Source organism: Anomaloglossus baeobatrachus, chromosome 2 (assembly GCF_048569485.1).
Source record: "Anomaloglossus baeobatrachus isolate aAnoBae1 chromosome 2, aAnoBae1.hap1, whole genome shotgun sequence".
In the NCBI taxonomy this organism is placed as follows: domain Eukaryota; kingdom Metazoa; phylum Chordata; class Amphibia; order Anura; family Aromobatidae; genus Anomaloglossus; species Anomaloglossus baeobatrachus.
In genome coordinates, this window is record NC_134354.1 from 633,495,691 (window position 1) to 633,516,673 (window position 20,983).

Genomic DNA, 20,983 nt, shown 5'->3' on the forward strand with positions numbered 1-20,983 from the left:
TACTCTTTAGGGTTTGTTCACCCAGTTTTGTTTTTTTTTTCAGGTTGATTTGTAATGGGTCCACTCTAAAAAGAACACGTGAAATACACCCAAAACATTTTACAGCATGAACCTTTTCATTTCTATGTAAAAAAAAAAAAACAATATTCATATGTTCAGGCTTTTGTTGGTTGTTTAACTGCTTCAGGCTTCCAAAATGACAAGAAATGCCAAGTGGTTTAAAGAAGTTAGCGGACCATCTTTCAGGCATTTTTTGCTTGGAAGACATAACAACCTTAAAATACAATTCAATGGGATGGCTGAGGAGAAATCCAGAAGATGCTCAGTACCTTTAAGGCCCTGTGCGCAGTAGAAAAAGGATTGTTCTTAATATATTGAGAGTCTGAAAGATTAGCGCGCTTGCATTAAAAAACGCACCAATAACACATGCGTTTTTACCGGGTTTTTTTCCCCGCCGGTTGGTCTTTGCATTTTTTTTCCCATTATCTATGGCAAAAAAACGCAGGTACCTGCAGAAAAGAAGTGACATGCACATTCTTTTTCTCAAGAAATTCTGCAGAAAGAATGTTCTTAGGGGGAAAAAAAAAAAAAAAAAAAAAAAAAAAAAAAAAAAACAACTAGCTATTTTTTTCATAGGTTTAGCTGGGGAATATCTGCAGAAAGGTTACAACCATTTTCTCAGCAAAAACGCAAAAAAAAAAAAAAAAAAAGCGGGTAAAAACGCAGTGTGCGCACAGAATGTTTTTCCAGAATTTTTGTTTGAAAAACTGCTTCCTTCATTGTTACATAGAGTTAAAATAAATAAATAAAATAAGAAAGGCCTCTAAAATGTTTGGGGGGGGGGAATTGGTGGGGAAAGCTCAAAATAGAGTCCAAGAATTGACCAAAAAAAAAAAAAATCACACACACATACAGTACAGACCAAAAGTTTGGACACACCTTCTCATCTATAGAACAACTGTTAAGAGGAGACTTTGTGCAGCAGGCCTTCATGGTAAAATAGCTGCTAGGAAACCACTGCTAAGGACAGGCAACAAGCAGAAGAGACTTGTTTGGGCTAAAGAACACAAGGAATGGACATTAGACCAGTGGAAATCTGTGCTTTGGTCTGGCGAGTCCAAATTTGAGATCTTTGGATCCAACCACCGTGTCTTTATAGAAAAAGTGAACGGATGGACTCTACATGGCTGGTTCCCACCGTGAAGCATGGAGGAGGAGGTGTGATGTGTGGGGGTGCTTTGCTGGTGACACTGTTGGGGATTTATTCAAAGTTGAAGACATACTGAACCAGCATGGCTACCATAGCATCTTGCAGCGGCATGCTATTCCATCCGGTTTGCGTTTAGTTGGACCATTATTTAATTTTTCAACAGAACAATGACCCCAAACACACCTCCAGGCGGGTCATTCCGTGTCAAGTGGACCAGTTTTAAAAATCGTCCCCACTCGACGTTCTCCGATTTTGCTGAAAATTTATAAGGATGTACATGTATGTTTGAAAAGAGGTTTTGTAAATTTTTAGGGCCAGATCTCAAATATATTGGGCACTGTTGACCTTTCACTGGTGGCCCCCCCCAAGCCTGCGGCTTCAGCTAAGAGGATTTTGCAAACTTTGGCACATAGCCATTAGAGTTCTATACTGGCTATGATGCTGAAATTTGGCATACTAGCTCAACTTTTGCTGCTAAACGCGATAAAATTATTACCGGCTATGACAAAACAATATTTCGGCCGCAATTTTGTGTCAAAATAGCATGCAAAACGTGTCGCATAAAATATATGCCAAACTTTGCCCATATATAACTCAAGACCAAAAACCAATAGGAACTGGTGCTTTACCCTGTACAACAAACATCTTCATGACTTTGCATTGCTGCAATATCACGGTCAAAGCATATGTATTTGTGGAAATATTCACACCCACATATGATGAAAAACTTAAAAAAAACGAATTTTACCTATTTTTAGGTCAAATTTCCCAAAAAGGGTACCCCTAAAATATATTAATTCTGTTATCATTTGAAATAGCACATTTTTCTCTACAAGGATCATTGGGGTTTTTTTTGGAGTCTCTCCATTTAAGAAAAGAAAAATGCCACTGAACATGGTGTTATGTATGCACGTAATGCATTGATTTTGTGTTTGATTTTCAGATTCTTATCACGTTACAGAGTTGTATTGTTGCTAGCAATGTCTATTATAATCAAAAACCTATAAACCTATTGACTATTGTTACATTTTAATGCATATATTATTTATTTTTTAGTGATGGAGAATGAAATTGATGACGATTCGGCCCAGTGCTCTATCGGCCTTGCGAACAATTCAAAGTGCCACCTTAAGACATTCACCCATAGCAAGGATGAGTTGAAATTGTTTACAAGCTTTGGATTGGATGAACAGAAATTGCTGCGTCGACGAGTGGGACTAAATTTTGACGAACATTCACAAATCTGTTTACACCATGAAGCTTCATTCTTGACCAAATATGAGCATTTGCAAAAAACGTGTTGCAATCCTTTTGGGAAGAAAGGTCATAACACCAAAAAGAATTTGCGAGCTATCAATTTGTTAGCAGCTGACCAGTTGAACGAATTCACAAAGAATGATGTGAAGCCTGGCCAGAAGATGTGTGTATCATGTCGAAAAGAATTTGCTAAAAGAAAAAAAAAATCAGCTGATCCAGTTTCCTCTGAATCAGATCCAGATGGAATGGAATGTTCTCCTGAAAGTCTAAATTCAAGCTTAACATCCATTGGCATCTCTCCTCTGAAATATCCACGGGTAAGCCAAAAGGATTGCAACACGTTTTTTGCAAATGCTCATATTTGGTCAACAATGAAGCTTCATGGTGTAAACAGATTTGTGAATGTTCGTCAAAATTTAGTCCCACTCGTCGACGCAGCAATTTCTGTTCATCCAATCCAAACCTTGTAAACAATTTCAACTCATCCTTGCTATGGGTGAATGTCTTAAGGTGGCACTTTGAATTGTTCGCAAGGCCGATAGAGCACTGGGCCGATTCGTCATCAATTTCATTCTCCATCACTAAAAAATAAATAATATATGCATTAAAATGTAACAATAGTCAATAGGTTTATAGGTTTTTGATTATAATAGACATTGCTAGCAACAATACAACTCTGTAACATGTGATAAGAATCTGAAAATCAAACACAAAATCAATGCATTACGTGCATACATAACACCATGTTCAGTGGCATTTTTCTTTTCTTAAATGGAGAGACTCCAAAAAAAACCCCCAATGATCCTTGTAGAGAAAAATGTGCTCTTTCAAATGATAACAGAATTAATATATTTTAGGGGTACCCTTTTTGGGAAATTTGACCTAAAAATAGGTAAAATTCGTTTTTTTTAAGTTTTTCATCATATGTGGGTGTGAATATTTCCACAAATACATATGCTTTGACCGTGATATTGCAGCAATGCAAAGTCATGAAGATGTTTGTTGTACAGGGTAAAGCACCAGTTCCTATTGGTTTTTGGTCTTGAGTTATATATGGGCAAAGTTTGGCATAAATTTTATGCGACACGTTTTGCATGCTATTTTGACACAAAATTGCGGCCGAAATATTGTTTTGTCATAGCCGGTAATAATTTTATCGCGTTTAGCAGCAAAAGTTGAGCTAGTATGCCAAATTTCAGCATCATAGCCAGTATAGAACTCTAATGGCTATGTGCCAAAGTTTGCAAAATCGTCTTAGCTGAAGCCGCAGGCTTGGGGGGGGCCTCCAGTGAAAGGTCAACAGTGCCCAATATATTTGAGATCTGGCCCTAAAAATTTACAGAACCTCTTTTCAAAAACATACATGTACATCCTTATAAATTTTCAGCAAAATCGGAGAACGTCGAGTGGGGACCACTGGTCCACTTGACACGGAATGACCCAGGCTGTGTAAGGGCTATTTGACTAAGAAGTATAGTGATGGGGTGCTACGCCGGATGACCTGGCCTCTACAGTCACCAGACCTGAACCCAATCGAGATGGTTTGGGGTGAGCTGGACTGTAGAGTGAAGGCAAAAGGGCCAACAAGTGCTAAGCATCTCTGGGAACTCCTTCAAGACTGTTGGAAAACCATTTCCGGTGACTACCTCTTGAAGCTCATCAAGAGAATGCCAAGAGTGTGCAAAGCAGTAATCAAAGCATAAGGTGGCTACTTTGAACTAGAACCTAGAATATAAGACATATTTTCAGTTGTTTCACACTTTTTAAAGTATTTCATTCCACATGTTTTCATTCATAGTTTTGATGCCTTCAATGTGAATCTACAATTTTCAGAGTCATGAAAATAAAGAAAAAAACTCATTGAATGAGGTGTGTCCAAACTTTTGGTCTGTACTGTACATCCCGCTTCAGGTGACGTCTGCTTGAGAAATAGTCATTTTTGGCTCCATGGCCATGATAAAGTTATGTCAACATACCTTAGTTTTCCCAAAAGACTGTCAATGTCAAAACCAAAAGGTCTTAGAGCTAAATTTAATAGGAGGAAAATAAAGAAAAAAGGAAGAAAAAAAAATTTAAAAAAAATGAAGCCTCATGGCAATTGTACAATTGGGACTCTTGTTCTCAAATCAGAGAATGTTAAAGGGGTGGTCCGAAGGCTGCAGAAATGTTCATTAATTCCTTATCCATTTATTGCCCTATTTTAAACATTTCTAATATCCACGAGAGTGAGAAATTCCATGCCTGTTGGTGCGGGGTCAGTGACCTACAGAGCCTGATTCTGAGAACGAAGCTCTATAGCATTCAATGGACGTCGTGGGACATTAGGCTGGGAAGGGCCAAAATAACCAAGGACCCTCCCAGCCTGATAATACTAGCCCCAGCTGTCTGTTTTACCTTGGCTGGTTATCAAAAATAGGAGGAAACCTATGTAAATTTATTTTTTTAATTCTTTTAAATGTACCTTAATTTTCATTTTACAAGGCGCAGCGGACTATAAGACACACCCTAAATTTAGAGGGGGAAAAAAAGGGCGGGGTCCGTCTTATAATCCGGTGGTGTCTTACCAGAGGGGGGGGGCAACAGCAGTGGTGGAGCGGGGACACAGGAGGCAGGGGCGGTGGTGATGTAGGGTACTGCTGCAAGCAGTGTAGCGGGTGTCCCACATGCTCGCAGTGGGCTCAGTCAGACATCCAGAAACTGGCAGCAGTACGGGCTTCAAAGAAATGACGCCCCGAGTCGGTGGGTGCACACAATAAGCTATTGGCTCGAATACGAGCCGTGATCTCATCTGTGCACGCGCCACCTCTGGGCATCATTTTCCTTAAGTCCGCTGCTGGGAGATCAATGGGTCGGAGGCGGGGAATGCGCAGATGAGATCTTCAGCAGAGAGCTCCATTTGCACACGCACAGACTCCGAGCGCCATTATTTGAAGCCCACACTGCCGAGATTATCAGGATGGCTGGTGCCTCACCACCGCAGAGAGCACCAGCACAGTGCCCGCAGCACAGAGCAGCGCCCCTGCCTGGTGTGACCATTCACAAGCTACATACAGATTATAAGACGCACCCTTTATTTCCCTCCAAAATTTTAGGGAGGAAAAATGGGTCTTATAATCCGTAAAATATGGTATTTCTTTGGTTCCCAACAGTATACAGGCATATTCCCATGCCGAAAAGTGCTACAGCCTTTTATCAAATTTTATTCGGCAGCCAAACAGCAACCAAACGACGAAGTCGATCACGGACTTCCGTGACAAGTCATTGTTTGAGCACTGGACACGAGTTGTCCGGTACGAATCCCAAACTTTACCATTTGGGTATGTTCAATCCTAATCAGCATTAACCCCTTCAGCCCCCAGCCTGTTTTCACCTTGAAGACCCGGCCATTTTTTACATTTCTGACCAGTGTCACTTTGACAGGTTATAACTCTGGAACGCTTCAACGGATCCTGGCGATTCTGAGATTGTTTTTTCGTGACATATTGTACTTCATGTCAATGGTAAATTTAGGCCGATATTTTTTGCGTTTATGTGTGAAAAGTTTGGAAATTTGGCGAACATTTTGAAAATTTCGCAATTTTCAAAATTTGAAATTTTATGCCCATAAATCTGTGAGATATGTCACACAAAATAGTTACTATGTAACATTTCCCACTTGCCTACTTTACACCAGCGCAATTTTCGAAACAAAATTTTTTTTCGTTAGGAAGTTAGAAGGGTTCAAAGTTCATCAGCAATTTTTCATTTTTCCAACAAAATTTACAAAAAAAATTTTAGGTACCACATCACATTTGGAGTGACTGAGAGGCCTAGGTGACAGAAAATACCCAAAAGTTACCCCATTCTAAAAACTGCATCCCTCACACTGCTCAAAACTACATCCAAGAAGTTTATTAACCCTTTAGGAGCTTTACAGCAACCAAAGCAATGTGGAAGGAAAAAATGAAAATTTTACTTTTTTACACAAAAATGTTACTTTAGCCATAAAATGTAGCATTTTCACAAGGGTATCAGGAAAAATGCACCATAAAATTAATTGTGCAATTTCTCCTGAGTACACCGATATCTCATATGTGGGGGAAATCAATTGTTTTGGTGCACGGCAAGGCTCGGAAGAGAAGGAGCATCATTTGAATTTTTGAAAGCAAAATTGTCTGGAATAATTAGCAGATGTGATGTTGCGTTTGGAGACCCCCTGAGGTGCCTAAACAATGGAGCTCCCCCACAAGTGACCCCATTTTGGAAACTAGACCCCTCATGGAATTTATCTAGATGTTTATTGAGCACTTTGAACCTCTGGGGGCTTCACAAAAGTTAATAACTTTGAGCAATGAAAATAAAAAAAAAAAAAAATTACCACGAAATTGTTACTTCAACCAGGTAGCTTTTTTTTTCACAAGGGTATCAGGAAAAATTGCAACATAAAATGTATTGTGCATTTTCTCCTGAGTACACATACCTCATATGTGGTGGAAATCAAATGTTTGGGCGCACAGCAGGGCTCGGAAGGCAAGGTGCGACAATTGACTTTTCAAACGCAAAATTGTCTGGAATCGTTAGTGGATGCCATGTTGTGTTTGTAGACCCCCTGAGGTGCCTAAACAATGGAGCTCCCCCACAAGTGACCCCATTTTGGAAACTAGACCCCTCATTGAATTTATCTAGATGTTTACTGAACACTTTGAACCCCTGGAGGCTTCACAAAAGTTAAGAACGTTCAGCCGTGAAAATATATATATTTTTTTTTTTTAACCATGAAATTGTTATTTCAACCAGGTAGCTTTTTTTTCCACAAGGGTATCAGGAAAAAATGCACCATACAATGTATTGTGCAATTTCTCCTGAGTACACAGATACCTCATATGTGGTGGAAAGTAATTGTCTGGGCACACAGCGGGGCTCAGAAGAGAAGGAGCGCCATTTCACAGCAAAATTGGTTGGAATTATTAGCGTACGCCATGTTGCGTTTGGAGACCCCCTGAGGTGCCTAAACAATGGAGCTCCCCCACAAGTGACCTCATTTTGGAAACTAAACCCCCATGGCATAAATCTACATGGGTAATGAGCACTTTGAACCCTCACGTGCTTCATACATTGAGGCATAAAAACAAAAAAGTACTTTTTTTTTTCCACAAAATGTTATTTTAGGCTCCATTTTTTAATTTGTACAGGGGTAACAGGATAAAGTGGACCGCAAAATTTGTTGGGCAATTTGTTCTGAGTACGCTGATACCTCATATGTGGCAGAAAAACACTGTTTGGGCGCACGGCAGAGCTCCAGAGGAAAGGAGCGTCATTTGACTTTTTAAATGGAAAAATTAGCTGGAATCGTTAGCCGCACCATGTCGCGTTTGGAGATCCCCCTGATATGCCCAAACAGTGGAGCTCCCCCACATGTGACCCCATGTTGGAAACTAGACCCCCCCCCAATACAAAGAAATATTAGTTTGGCATAATAAAAAATACAGACGGCAGTAAAAAAAAAAAATAAAAAAAAAAAAATATATATGCACCTGCAACTGACACTAAGGCAAGTGCCACACGTGAGAGCAATGCACAAATCTCGCATCGCATCACCCGACACAGCCGCACACTCCTGTCCGGATGATGCGGTGTGAGACTCGAGCATCGCTCTCATGTGTGGCACTGGGCTGACCCTTACAATATTCAGTAAAAAATACTGTAGTTGAAGATTACTACAGTATAATTTTACTGGCCCTAAACTAAGTTTATTTGTATTTCTTAGTTTACAGAAAAAAAAATTAGGACGAACGCACAGATGTACTGCAAAAAGGGGGGGGGGGGACTAGGTGGGATGGAAAAAAAGATGGATGGAGGATAGAAGAGGGCGCAACAGATGCAGGAGCGGCGGAGGATGGGTGAGGGGGCACGGCGGAGGATGGGAGGGCGTGGCGGATGGAGGAGCGGTGGAGGATGGGTGAGGGCACAACGGATGCAGGAGTGGCGGAGGAAGGGGGGGGCGAGGGGAAGGGTGGAAGGGGAGTGGGAGGTGAGATTGGGGATAGCTACCTTACAGAATGGATCTAGGCAGCAGGATTGCAGCAGATCCGGGAGGGGGGAGAGGGGGCAGAGGATTAAGGGGATGGGAGACAGCAGGCAGCAGATCAGGGAGGGGGCAGAGGCTGATGGGGGAGTGAGGTGGCAGATGCAAGGGCGCAGAGGCTGATTGGGGAGAGCGGAGCGGCAGATGCAGGGGAGAGCGGAGCGGCAGATGCAGGGGAGAGCGGAGCGGCAGATGCTGGGGAGAGCGGAGCGGCAGATGCTGGGGAGAGCGGAGCGGCAGATGCTGGGGAGAGCGGAGCGGCAGATGCTGGGGAGAGCGGAGCGGCAGATGCTGGGGAGAGCGGAGCGGCAGATGCTGGGGCGGTGGAGCGGCAGATGCTGGGGCGGTGGAGCGGCAGATGCTGGGGCGGTGGAGCGGCAGATGCTGGGGCGGTGGAGCAGCCGCCGTGACACTCTCCTCCCGCTGCGCCACCCCCTGCATCTGGCGCCGCTTGCTCTTACTGCTGAGTAGCGGCGTCACATGCAGGGGGAGAGTAGCGGCGTCAGATGCAGGGGCGCAGTGGGAGAGCAGGGGCGAAGCACATGGAGCAGGGCAGCGGTGGATCGGGGGCTGTGACTCACAGATGGGCGCCCGCAGGAATCGCTCTCCTCAGATTCCACAGAGGGAGAAGCTAAGGAGAGCGATCTCCTACAGCGAGCTCACCCGGTTCCAGAGGCACGGTGCTGCTTGGAGAAATCGGTCACAAGGCCGATCTCTCCAATCAGAGCTGGGGGCGGGTGCAGTAAAGCTCACTGAGCTCCAGCCAATGGCCAGTGCTGCAGCTGCACTGACATAGCTGGATTTCAATGCTTCAGCCATTTTCAATGGCTGAAACATAACACTGGCTGTGATTGGCTGACGAACGCCGTTCAGCCAATCACAGCCTCCGTAGGTCCGGGAAGGAGACACCACCCCTCCTGAGGTCAGGTACAAGTCCTCTCCTTCCCGAATCTACAGTTTTTTAAAACCGATCGCGGTGCCCGGTGCTCCGGGGCCGCGATTTCGCCATGACGGATCTAGCCGTCATGGGTCTTTAAGTACCAGGGCACCATGACGGCTAGATCCGTCAAAGGTCGTGAAGGGGTTAAATAATCTAAGTTGGGAAAGTGAAGAGAAAAATATAGACCAAAAAAATAAAATTTATGGAATAAATAAAAAACAGCCAAGCGCATATGTATTTACCCATTTTGCTATGAGGGCCCCTAAAAATTTCTGGTGCAAGCAATTATCTTCATAAGGTTAGTGCTTAGTAAAAACAAGTCCACCTATGTGCAATTTAAGTGTCCTATGATCGGTATATAGACACCTTTTCTGAAACGCCACAGAGACTGCAACACCATAAGGGAAAAGGCACCATTAACAAAAAAAAAAAAGACCATGAAGACCAAGGAGATCTCCAAACAAGTCAGAGACCAAAATGACAGTGTAAGTGTACCCAACCAAAGGGTAAAATTGTGGTGTTACTTTTACCAAACAATGAACGGCATGGGGGGGGGGGGGGGGGGGGTGGACCGTTCCTGAATTACTGTTTCATGTTAATTCTACCAGCCCAAAAATGAGAATAAGGCTATGTGCGCACGTTGCGTACAGTCACTGCAGAAATTTCTGCAGCGATCTGAAGAGCACATGTGCGCTTTAAATCGCTGCAGAAATGTCCGTAGTGAAAAAAAAAAAAAAAAACGATTCCATGCGCTCTGCCTGCAGCTCCTGCCATAGACAGAGCAGGGGCTGCCGGCAAAGTGCACGGAAGAAGTGACATGTCACTTCTTAGAACGCAGCGCTTCGGCAGAAGCCGAAGCGCTGCACTCTAAAACGCCACGTGCGCACGGCCCCTGCACAATCCCCATAGACTGTGCAGGGGACGCAGGACGCATGCAGTTACGCTGCGCTACAAAGCGCAGCGTAACTGCATGAATTACGCACACGTGCGCACATAGCCTTACAGACGATCCAAAAATGTTATGTGCCCGGAAACGGTACCGGTAGAAACAACAACTAGTCCCACAAAAACAAGACCTCACATGTCTCTCTCCAAAACGACATGGCGTCTGCTATCTATTCCAGACCATTATACACTCTAAAATTCAAATGGCGCACCTTCCCTTACGAGCCTTGCCGTGCACGCAAACAATTTATTTCCACCACATATGAGGTATCGAGTAGTCAGGAGACATTGCACAATAAATTTCATAGTACATTTTTTCCCTGTTACCCTTGTGGAATAAAAAAGCTACCTAGTTGAAGTAACAATTTTGTTGTAAAAACATATTTTTTTCATTTTCACAGCTCAACGTAGCTGCTCACCACACATCTAGATATATTCCTCGATGGGTCTAGTTTCCAAAAAGGGGTTACTTGTGGTGGAGCGCCATTGTTTAGGCACCTCAGGAAGTCTCCAAACGCGAAATGGCATCTGCTAATGATTCCGGCTAATTTTGCTTTCAAAAATTTAAATGGCGCTCCTTCCCTTCCAAGCCCTGTCGTGCGCTCAAACAGACGTTTTACACCACTTATGAGGTATCGGCGTACTCAGGAGAAATCACACAACAAATTATATGCTGCGTTTTTTCCGGTTACTCTTGTGAAAATGCAAAATTTGAGGCTAAAGTAAAATTTTTAGTCAAACAAGAGCACTAGGAGTTTTAGTGCAAATAAGAATTTTATTAAATTATTAATAAATAGTACAGGGTAAATATAGAACATTCAAAGCACAAGATGAGGGAATAAACACTTGGGTCCCATGGACCACCTTTGTACAGATAAAAGTCAATATGGTGGGGGTTTATAGTAAAAAAGTCACCAATAAAGTTACAATTAGGGAAGCAAAATGTAGAGTACAGAGACTAACTCATATGGAACAAACCCATAAGTAGTATAAAAAATGGGCTAGTTAGACTGTAATAAAATGCCAACAGAGATGAAGCGTTGTAAGTAGGCCATATACAAAATGGGTTGTAAAATGCTGTTGAGCGCTTACCTAATGCAAGGGTGGTGCAGGGGAGCCAGTCCTGAGGGGGACATCCGACGGCCGTTTCGCGGTAGTATACCGCTTCTTCCGGGAGGAGTAAGTGCATGAAGTATGCCATGCATCTACATCCACCTCTTCATCCCTGATAGAATATGGTGGGGTACGTGAGGAGGCGCTCAAAATAAATGCGGGTCCCAGCAATGGAATCCGCACCTATCGGACGTTTAGGCTATGTGCCCACGTTGCTTTTATGTGCTTATTTTCTGCACACAAGAAAGCATGTTTTGGCAGGAAAAAATGCAGCAGAAAAAAACGAGCTTTTTTTTATTGAGTTTGTGCGTTTTTCATATGCGTTTTTTCCTGCTTTTGTGCATTTTGTTTAGGCATGGAAATCATAAGGGTCCAGGCGCTGGACCCCTGCGATCGCCGCCGGGTCTTCATCTAATGTTACAGCTGGGACCCGGCTCTCACTGCCCGAGTGGTGCCAGCGCTGCTCCTTGCAGTTTAACCCCTAACTGCTGTGATCAGTGCTATTGTATCATTAAGGAGGCAGGGAGAGGAATTGCTTACCATTGCCATGGTAACCCTGGCTCATCACCATGACGACCCTTGGTTACTGAGCTACAGAGTGCCTCACACACCATGCTGCATGCACAGTGTGGGAAGCGGTCTGTACAGATATAATCCACTGTAGTGATAAAGCAGTGCAGTGGATTATAGAAAAGCAAAAAAAAAAAAAAAAAGCAGAAACCATTGTTTTCAGCAACAAAATCTGCAAGGAAAAAAGAAGCAGCGTGTGCACAACAAGTCACAATTCACAGACTTTGCTGGGATATTTTTCCTTGCTTTTATTGATTTAAATAAGTAAGGAAAAATGAATTAAAAAAAAAACACAAACTCAAAAAACGCCACGTGTGCACATAGCCTTACAGCTTATTCTGTTGAGGTACCTGCATCCATCGGACATTTAAGACCAGTTCTGTCGATATACCATAACTATGCCAGGTAAGAAAACACCTTAAGGCTATGTGCGCACTAGAAATGTGAAGTTTCTCAAGAAAATTTCTTGAGAAACTTCTGGGAGTGAAAGATTTCCGGACCTCCGGAAAAAATCCGCACCAAATCCGCATGCGGATTTGCCGCGGAATAGCCGCGATTTTCCCGCGAGTGGTTCCCTGCGGATTTTGCAGGCTGTACTGCCGAAATCCGCAGGGTACCTGCGGAAAAGAATTGACATGCTCATTTTCTCAAGAAATTTTCTCGAGAAATTCTTCTCAAGGAAATTTCTTGAGAAAAATCCGCACAGTGCGCACAGCTATTTTTTTTTCTCATAGAATTTGCTGGGAAATGTCTGCACAAAGATTGCAGACATTTCTCAAGAAATTTCCGCGGCAAATTCGCGGGTAAATCCGCGGGTAAAACACACTAGTGCGCACAGAGCCTAAATGTTTAACCTTACACTGTAGCTGGTTGACCTTTAACCCCTTAACGACCCATGACGTACTGAATACGTCATGGATCGTGTGCCGGTAAGCCCCGCCCCCTGCCGCCGGTCGGCGGCGGCGAGACGCGCACATATCAGCTGTTATCAACAGCTGATATGTGTGCCTGCTAGCCGCGGGTGGAATCGCTTCCACCCGCGGCCATTAACCCCTTACATTGTATATGGGCGCCGCCATGACAGTGACTTACCCTGCCCCCGCCGGAAGTCACGTGACATGATCACGTGACTTTCGGCGGTTGCCATGGTAGCACAGGGTCATGTGATGACGCCTGTGGCTAACATGAGTCACTTCCTCTCAATGCCGGAATACAGCCGGCATTGAAAGTGAAGCAGCAAATCTGCAGTTCTCAGCTCTGTAGCTGAGATCTGCAGATAGTGCAGAGCGATCGGATGGCTGATCGCAATAGCCCCCTAGGGGGACTAGTAAAATAAAAAAAAAAGTAAAAAAAAAAGTTTTAAAAAATTAAAAAAAAATAAAAAAACCTAAAAGTTCAAATCACCCCCCTTTCACCCCATTGAAAATTAAAGGGTTAAAAAAATAAAAAATACACACATATTTGGTATCGCCACGTTCAGAAATGCCCGATCTATCAAAATATAAAATCAATGAATCTGATCAGTAAACGGCGTAGCGGCAAAAAAATTCCAAACGCCAAAATTACGTTTTTTGGTCGCCGCAAATTTTGCGCAAAATGCAATAACAGGCGATCAAAACGTAGCATCTGAGCAAAAATGGTACCGTTAAGAACGTCAGGTCGAGACGCAAAAAATAAGCCATCACTGAGCCTCAGATCCTGAAAAATGAGAACGCTACGGGTTTTGGAAAATGGCGCAAAACGTGCGCCACGTTTTTCGGACAAGCTTGTGAATTTTTTTTAACGCCTTAGATACAAGTAAACCTATACATGTTTGGTGTCTATAAACTCGCACCGACCTGAGGCATCATACCCACACATCAGTTTTACCATATAGTGAACACTGTGAATAAAATATCCCAAAAACTATTGTACAATCCCACTTTTTTTGCAATTTTTCCGCACTTGGAATTTTTTTGCTGTTCTCCAGTACACTATATGGTAAACCTTATGGTTTCATTTAAAAGTACAACTCGTCCCGCAAAAAACAAGCCCTCATATGGCAAGATTGATGGAAAAATAAAAACGTTACGCCTCTCGGAAGAAGGGGAGCAAAAAACAAAAACGGAAAGTGCCCGGGGGCTGAAGGGGTTAAAAAAAAAAAAAAAAAATCAATTTACAATGAAAAAAACCTCACCACTAGCAGCTAATGCACAGATTACGTGAGTATTGTTTTGAAGGCCATGTGGCAAAAAGAAGAATTGTTATCAGAGAATGTAAAGGTTACAGAAAGCTAGAATCTACTGACCACGTGAGGTCTGGAGTACGAGTCTGTACAGTAGCCAACTACTAAATCAGTGAAGCGCACACTACCAAGCAACGGCCTGGCTCCTTATGTTGCAACACAGCTGATCTTAGATGTCAGGACAAGGACACACGGCTTCTCCACCGTAACTCTACACCCTGCGCATTTCACATGCCCTATGCCCAATACACTGGAATCTTACAAACATTGATTCACTCTATTACAAAACAGTTTTAGGACCTAAACCAGACAGAATGAAAAAAAGAAGACTCAGAGGTGACAGCACATAACTAGAGTCATAAAGTGACCTATGTACGGGCAGCTGCTCTGAGACATAATAAGGCACCGATAGAAGTCTATACGGCCACAAAGGACCTCTGTTTCTATATAGACACATACAGAGGGTTTTCTGTGCAATTTATAATGCCATGTTTGGTTGCTATATGGGGTGATGGTATGTCTTCATAATATGGTGCCTTATAAAAGCCCCATACTGTGGCACAGAAAGGATTTACATATGCCTATAACAACCATGCACGTTACTCTAAAACTAGCAGATCAGCTAGACTGACCGGTCTCTCCCTATCCTTTCGGCCTCTTTCACACGTCCTTGTCTCCGGTACGTGTTTGGCCGTTTCCTCACGTACCGGAGACACAGGCACACGTAGACCCATTAAAATCAATGGGTCTGCGCTCACGTGCGTGTTCTGCCATGAACCGTGTGCAGCATACGTGTGTCCGTGTGCTCCACACGTCAACATGTCAGTTTTTCTCCGGCATCACTGGTGTCACACAGAACGCAAACTGACCACACGGAGGTGAACAGTGTGACACGCGCCGGAGAAAACACACGTGTTAGACAAAAAAAATTAAAAAAAATTTTACTCACCTTCTCCAGCCCTCCTGTCTCTGCCGCTGCTGTCACTTGCTTTTGACCGCCGCTCATTATGCTCATTGCATATTCACTTCACTTCGGCCGGGGAGTCGGCAGGACCGGAGACCAAAGATCAACACCACGGACAGCGACGTCAGGGAGAACACACGTGTGCCATAAACACGGCTCACGAAGGGAAACGCGCACCTTTGACACGTCCGTGAAAAACGTGTGTGATTTTCACGAAGGTTTGAAAGAGGCCTAAGATAAGCCATCAATATCAGTTCATCGGGGGTCTGACTAGCAGCATCCCTCCAATCAACCTGTGGATGGGTTTCATTGCTTCGTTGGTACAACACTATAAAAAAGGTACAGAGCTGAGCCTCAAAGAAAGAAAAAGGACACTTATGGCTTCTTCAATTAGGAGAGGCCATCAATATATTATAGTCCTAACAAACCCCTTAGAGAAGATCTAAACACTGGTAATTTTATTATTTTTTAGTATTTACATAAAAAAAAAAGTATTATTTTTTATTATTGACATAACATTTCTATCTGAAAAAACAATTGACTCAAAATTTGCCAGGTGATATGTCTCTGTTCACAGTTCCATTACAATTTCTAGAAAAAAAATTGGGATAACAAAATATCAAGCAGAAGCATGCTCACCATCAGCAATGACTGCACCATCCAGATATCATACGACCGCTGAAGCCGGTGACTGGAAGCAGCAGTCCGGTGATTAGACGGGCACGTCATCAGAGAAAACCCCAATTACAGGATGTTCTAGTCAATCACAGGTTTCAGTGGCCATTTAAATAGCCAGATGCCATATTCATCGCTTCTAGCACCATCAACACCCAGAGGAGCAGCCTATGCTGGATCCACAGGGGCGTCAGGAGGAGAGTATGGCTTAGCTTAATAGTGTATGACAACCCGTTCCTAAGATAAAATATGAACACTGCACAACCCCTTACAAATAGCGCACAATGCATAGTCATGTACTTTGTACGACAGATACCAAAAAAAAAACAAAAGAAACAATGGTGCTTGTTGGATGCTACTAACATTTCGACAAGAATTTTATCATTGCTTACGGCTGAGAATCCAAGTGAGACAATGAAATACCACCTCTCATATCACTGCAGCCACAGACCAGCGATAGGGTCACTGCAATATCACTCACCTCTGCCACATAACCGTACAAACACCAACCCCTCACACCAGCCAAAACACCCATGTGACTAATGCTTAAATAGAAAACCCATTTAAAGGGGATGTCTAACTTAAAGAATATTGAAAATGACAGGTGACAAAAAAAAAAAAAATAAATAAATAAATACATTTTCCAATGCAGGGGTCCACAACCTGTGTCAGGCGACTGCTTCTCTTCAAGCTCGGCCCATGCGTTGGTATAACAGATAGCTACAGACAGGACAAAGTTAGAGAAACAGGAGCCTCCTCTTTGGTGACACCAGCCCCCCCATCAGCGGGCTTCTGCCTCCTCTTTGGCGACACCAGCCCCCCATCAGCGGGCTTCCGCCTCCTCCTTGGAGACACCAGCCCCCCCCCCATCAGCGGGCTTCCGCCTCCTCCTTGGCGACACCAGCCCCCCCCATCAGCGGGCTTCTGCCTCCTCTTTGGAGACACCAGCCCCCCCCCATCAGCGGACTTCTGCCTCCTCTTTGGAGACACCAGCCCCCCCCATCAGCGGGCTTCTGCCTCCTCTTTGGAGACACCAGCCCCCCCCCTCCATCAGCGGGCTTCTGCCTCCTCTTTGGAGACACCAGCCCCCCCACCAGCGGGCTTCTGCCTCCTCTTTGGAGACACCAGCCCCCCCATCAGCGGGCTTCTACCTCCTCCTCGGAGACACCAGCCCCCCCATCAGCGGGCTTCTACCTCCTCCTCGGAGACACCAGCCCCCCCATCAGCAGGCTTCTGCCTACTCTTTGAAGACACCAGCCCCCCCATCAGCGGGCTTCTGCCTCCTCTTTGGAGACACCAGCCCCCCCATCAGCAGGCTTCTGCCTACTCTTTGGAGACACCAGCCCCCCCCCATCAGCGGGCTTCTGCCTCCTCTTTGGCGACACCAGCCCCCCCATCAGCAGGCTTCTGCCTACTCTTTGGAGACACCAGCCCCCCCATCAGCGGGCTTCTGCCTCCTCTTTGGAGACACCAGCCCCCCCATCAGCAGGGTTCTGCCTACTCTTTGGAGACATCAGCGCGCCCCCCCCCCCCCCAATCCATCCATCAGCGGGCTCCCGCCTCCTCCTTGGCGACACCAGCCATCTCTTAGCTTGCTCCTTCTCCAATTTCCTCAGCACTGCATGGTCGACGCTCTCTCCAATGTGCCTGTCATCATTACTCCCTGATCTACTTCTCATCTTCCCAAAACCTGCCCTCCTCACACCCTCCTACAGTAAAAGGCTATTTTTTTGTGAGAAGTAGTCAGGTCATAACAGTGGTCATTTTACATACTCAGTTAGAGAATAACCGCTTTCATTTTTATTTCATAAATCAATCGTACATAATGAGAAAGCTTGCCCTACATCGTAACTCGTAGAAATTCTGCTTCTTTCTCCTCCTGGACTGATTTTTTATTGAGTAGAAATGAGTAGTATCTGTTCAATGAAGACTGATCTTCCCATTAATGAGATAACAGTTGGTGCTTTTGAAATTCTACAGAGAATGGAGGAGCTAGAAGCAGACAGACATTAGTTCTCATCCTAAAAAATGACAGTTACAGTTCAAAATAAGACTTTAAGCACCAACTGCCATCTCCTACCTCAGTAATGAGAAATCTGTCTACCCTGAATTCACCTTTTACCCTTGAATTAAGACTGAAAGATCAGTCCAGGAGGAGAAAGAAGCAGATGTGCCTGATAAATAAGAAACTGTAATATATCTTATGTTTGTACTATTGAGTTATGGAAAATATAATTAAAACAACAGTTACTCTTTAAATATTACAGGATTATTATTATTAGGCTGCTTTCACACTACGTTTTTTTAACATGCGTCATGAACGTTTTTTTAACGCAAAAACGGATCCAGTGCAAATGCGTTTTCATTTCAATGCATTTGCAATGGACTCGCGTCAACATGCGTTCACCTGCGTTAGTGAGGATCCAGCGACTTGCAGTCTTAACTTTTTCAAAAATGCTACTTGTAGCGTTTTTGAGCTGCGTCCAAATACTGCAAATTGCTGGATCCTGACTATACTGCACGCAAACGCATGTGAACGCTGGCATGCTGATAGATAGGATCCCGATTGCTCTACTGAGCATGCCCAGAAACCAGTATGGTGTGATTAGTCTCTCTCTCCCCCTCCCTCTCTCCCCCTCGCCTGAGAGCTGCGGAGGCTCGTAACCAAGGTAAACATCGGGTAACTTGCTTGAATACCCGATGTTTACCTTGGTTACGTGTGCAGGGAGCCGGGCTCCTAGCAGCTGCAGACGCTCGTAATCAAGGTAAATATCGAGTATCCAAGCAAGTTACCCGATGTTTACCTTGGTTACGAGCCTCCGCAGCTGTCAGATGCCGGCTCCCAGTCTGTCACGTTCAGTTCCCCTCATTCCCGATCACATAATTCCAATGCCCGCCCATAAACTTCAAATGACAGAATCCTGCAAAATAACACTTGCGTTTGCATGCGTTTTTCTTTGTAAAAACAATATCCGCTTTTACAGCAAAAAAAAAAAAAAAAACGTTCATGACGCATGTTTAAAAAAAAAACGTAGTGTGAAAGCAGCCTTAGTCATGAGCGAGCACTACCACGCTCGAGTGCTCGGCACTTGTTACCAGCAGTTAATGCTTGGATGGGCGCAATTTGAGTACCTGAGTATTATGGAAATCAATGGGGAACTCGAGCATTTTTCTGGACGATTTCCTGGAATAGTGCTGGAGTTCCCCATTGACTTCCATTATACTCGATTACTCAAGTCGCGCCCATCAGGGCATCCAACTGCTCGTTACAAGTGCCTAGTGCTCGCTCATGACTAATTATTACACCTACGCTTATGTCTGTATCAGGGGATGGGGGAGAAGTGATAAAGACATCATGTCTACAGACACATAACGCGATACGTGATAGACCGGTATCCTGCCCGTTCTATACATTAGGACAAATGGCGCACAGGTCCAAACAGGTGTCTCTAGAGGAGATGTTACCGACACAGAAGTGAGCGGAGCCACAACAATCCTTTATTAATTCATCTATATTTATTATTTCAGCACTGAGCGGTGCTGGCAACGTCCCTTCTACAGATCCCTGCTGGGACGGACGTATGTCCTAGTATCAGGATAGGACTGGAACATGATACCTGCCGATGGTGCACACATCCCACTGGTAACCTGTAGAGGTGATGCTCCTGGGCCGCACTCTTCCCCATACAGAAGGGACCCCTTTACCAGCCAATGAATGGTATCCCCTAGGTATGGAGAGCGCTGGTGCCGGCTGTTCATCGTCTGCACCCACAGGCAGAGACAACCCATACCCTGGCAGCTTAACCCCAGAGATGCCGCGGTCAGTAGAGACTGTGGCGTCTGAAGCATTAAGGGGATGAGCCGCTGAACGCATTTCACTTGCTTCTATGCCTTTTCCTTATATCTTTTACGACTTCATCCCACAGAACGTGGCCTCATCAGAGTTGGGGGGGTCTCCAGGTGACAAGGTTGGGGACCCCTGGACTAATGCACCTTCACAGACCGCTTCTCCCATTCTTTTAGGAGGGCGGAGCCTCTGATCATGTGACCTGATGGCGTCTCCACACAGAAGTGAAGATGAGCCTCACCACACGGAGAAAAGAGGCAGAAGCGGACATTAAGGAAGGTCCATTAAATTACACAAGTGTAGACTTCCATAGGACCGGTCATTAGTCAGTCTTTCAGCTGGACAATCCCTTTAAATGTGGGTTGAGATCAGGCAGGGGAGATGTCAGGTGACTGTCACTGACAGCTCGGCTGCAGGATGACAGCTGTGCGGAGCAGACACAGCAGCCCGCTCCAAGGAGCTTTACCATAGACCTCACACCCGGTCCGGGCCACACGGGACGCCCTACACGTCCTGCCGTGATGGCGCGGACACACAAGTCACCTGCGCAGCGCTGCCCAGCACCGCCCGGGGCGCCCGACTCCTCAGACCCGCTGACAGCCGGCTGTACATCATGGAGGCCGCCATGTTGTTCTCTGTTGTCTCTGACAAGACACGCCCCGGCAGCCAGCTTAGTGCGCAGGCGCGCCCGCCATGGTCATAGAGACGCCAGCCTGTGGCGCTGCACACCTGGCGGAAGAGGCTACAGTGACGTAGACGCTCTGTCTTACACTGTGGGTAGAAGGTCATACTCTATGGTAGCGTCTCCGGCGGCAAAGCCTGAGAATCACAGCAACAAACGCACAAGGCTAAAGCCATGTGCACACGTAGAGTATTTACCTCAGTATTTGTAGCCAAATTCATGAGGGGAACAATCAGAGGAAAGTATAATAAAATTACGGCACTGCTTCTGTATTTTTTTTCCCACTCCTGGTTTTGGCTTCAAATACTGAGGTAAAAAACTACAAATACACAACATGGCCTAATATAAAGGGGGGTGCGGCGGGGAGTGCGTGGTTATACATTGTCCTATGGTGGATACACATATTCTTAGGGTCCTCACGATCGCAGCAATACCTTACCGGGGGGTAACAGCTGCAGAAAACATTTTGGATGTCATTTTTTTTAGATTTTA

At 44.7% G+C, this 20,983-nt stretch overlaps 1 protein-coding gene across 1 annotated transcript in view; it reads right to left on the minus strand.

The window, feature by feature from the left end:
* SUCLA2 (succinate-CoA ligase ADP-forming subunit beta) overlaps positions 1-20,467 on the minus strand; it is a 158,333-nt gene extending 137,866 nt beyond the window's left edge. Inside the window, exon 1 of the mRNA XM_075333878.1 lies at positions 20,353-20,467. Within this exon, the coding sequence (XP_075189993.1) occupies positions 20,353-20,436 (84 nt within the window). The 5' untranslated portion in view covers positions 20,437-20,467. The remainder of the gene's footprint in view (positions 1-20,352) is intronic.
* Positions 20,468-20,983: the final 516 nt, after the last annotated feature.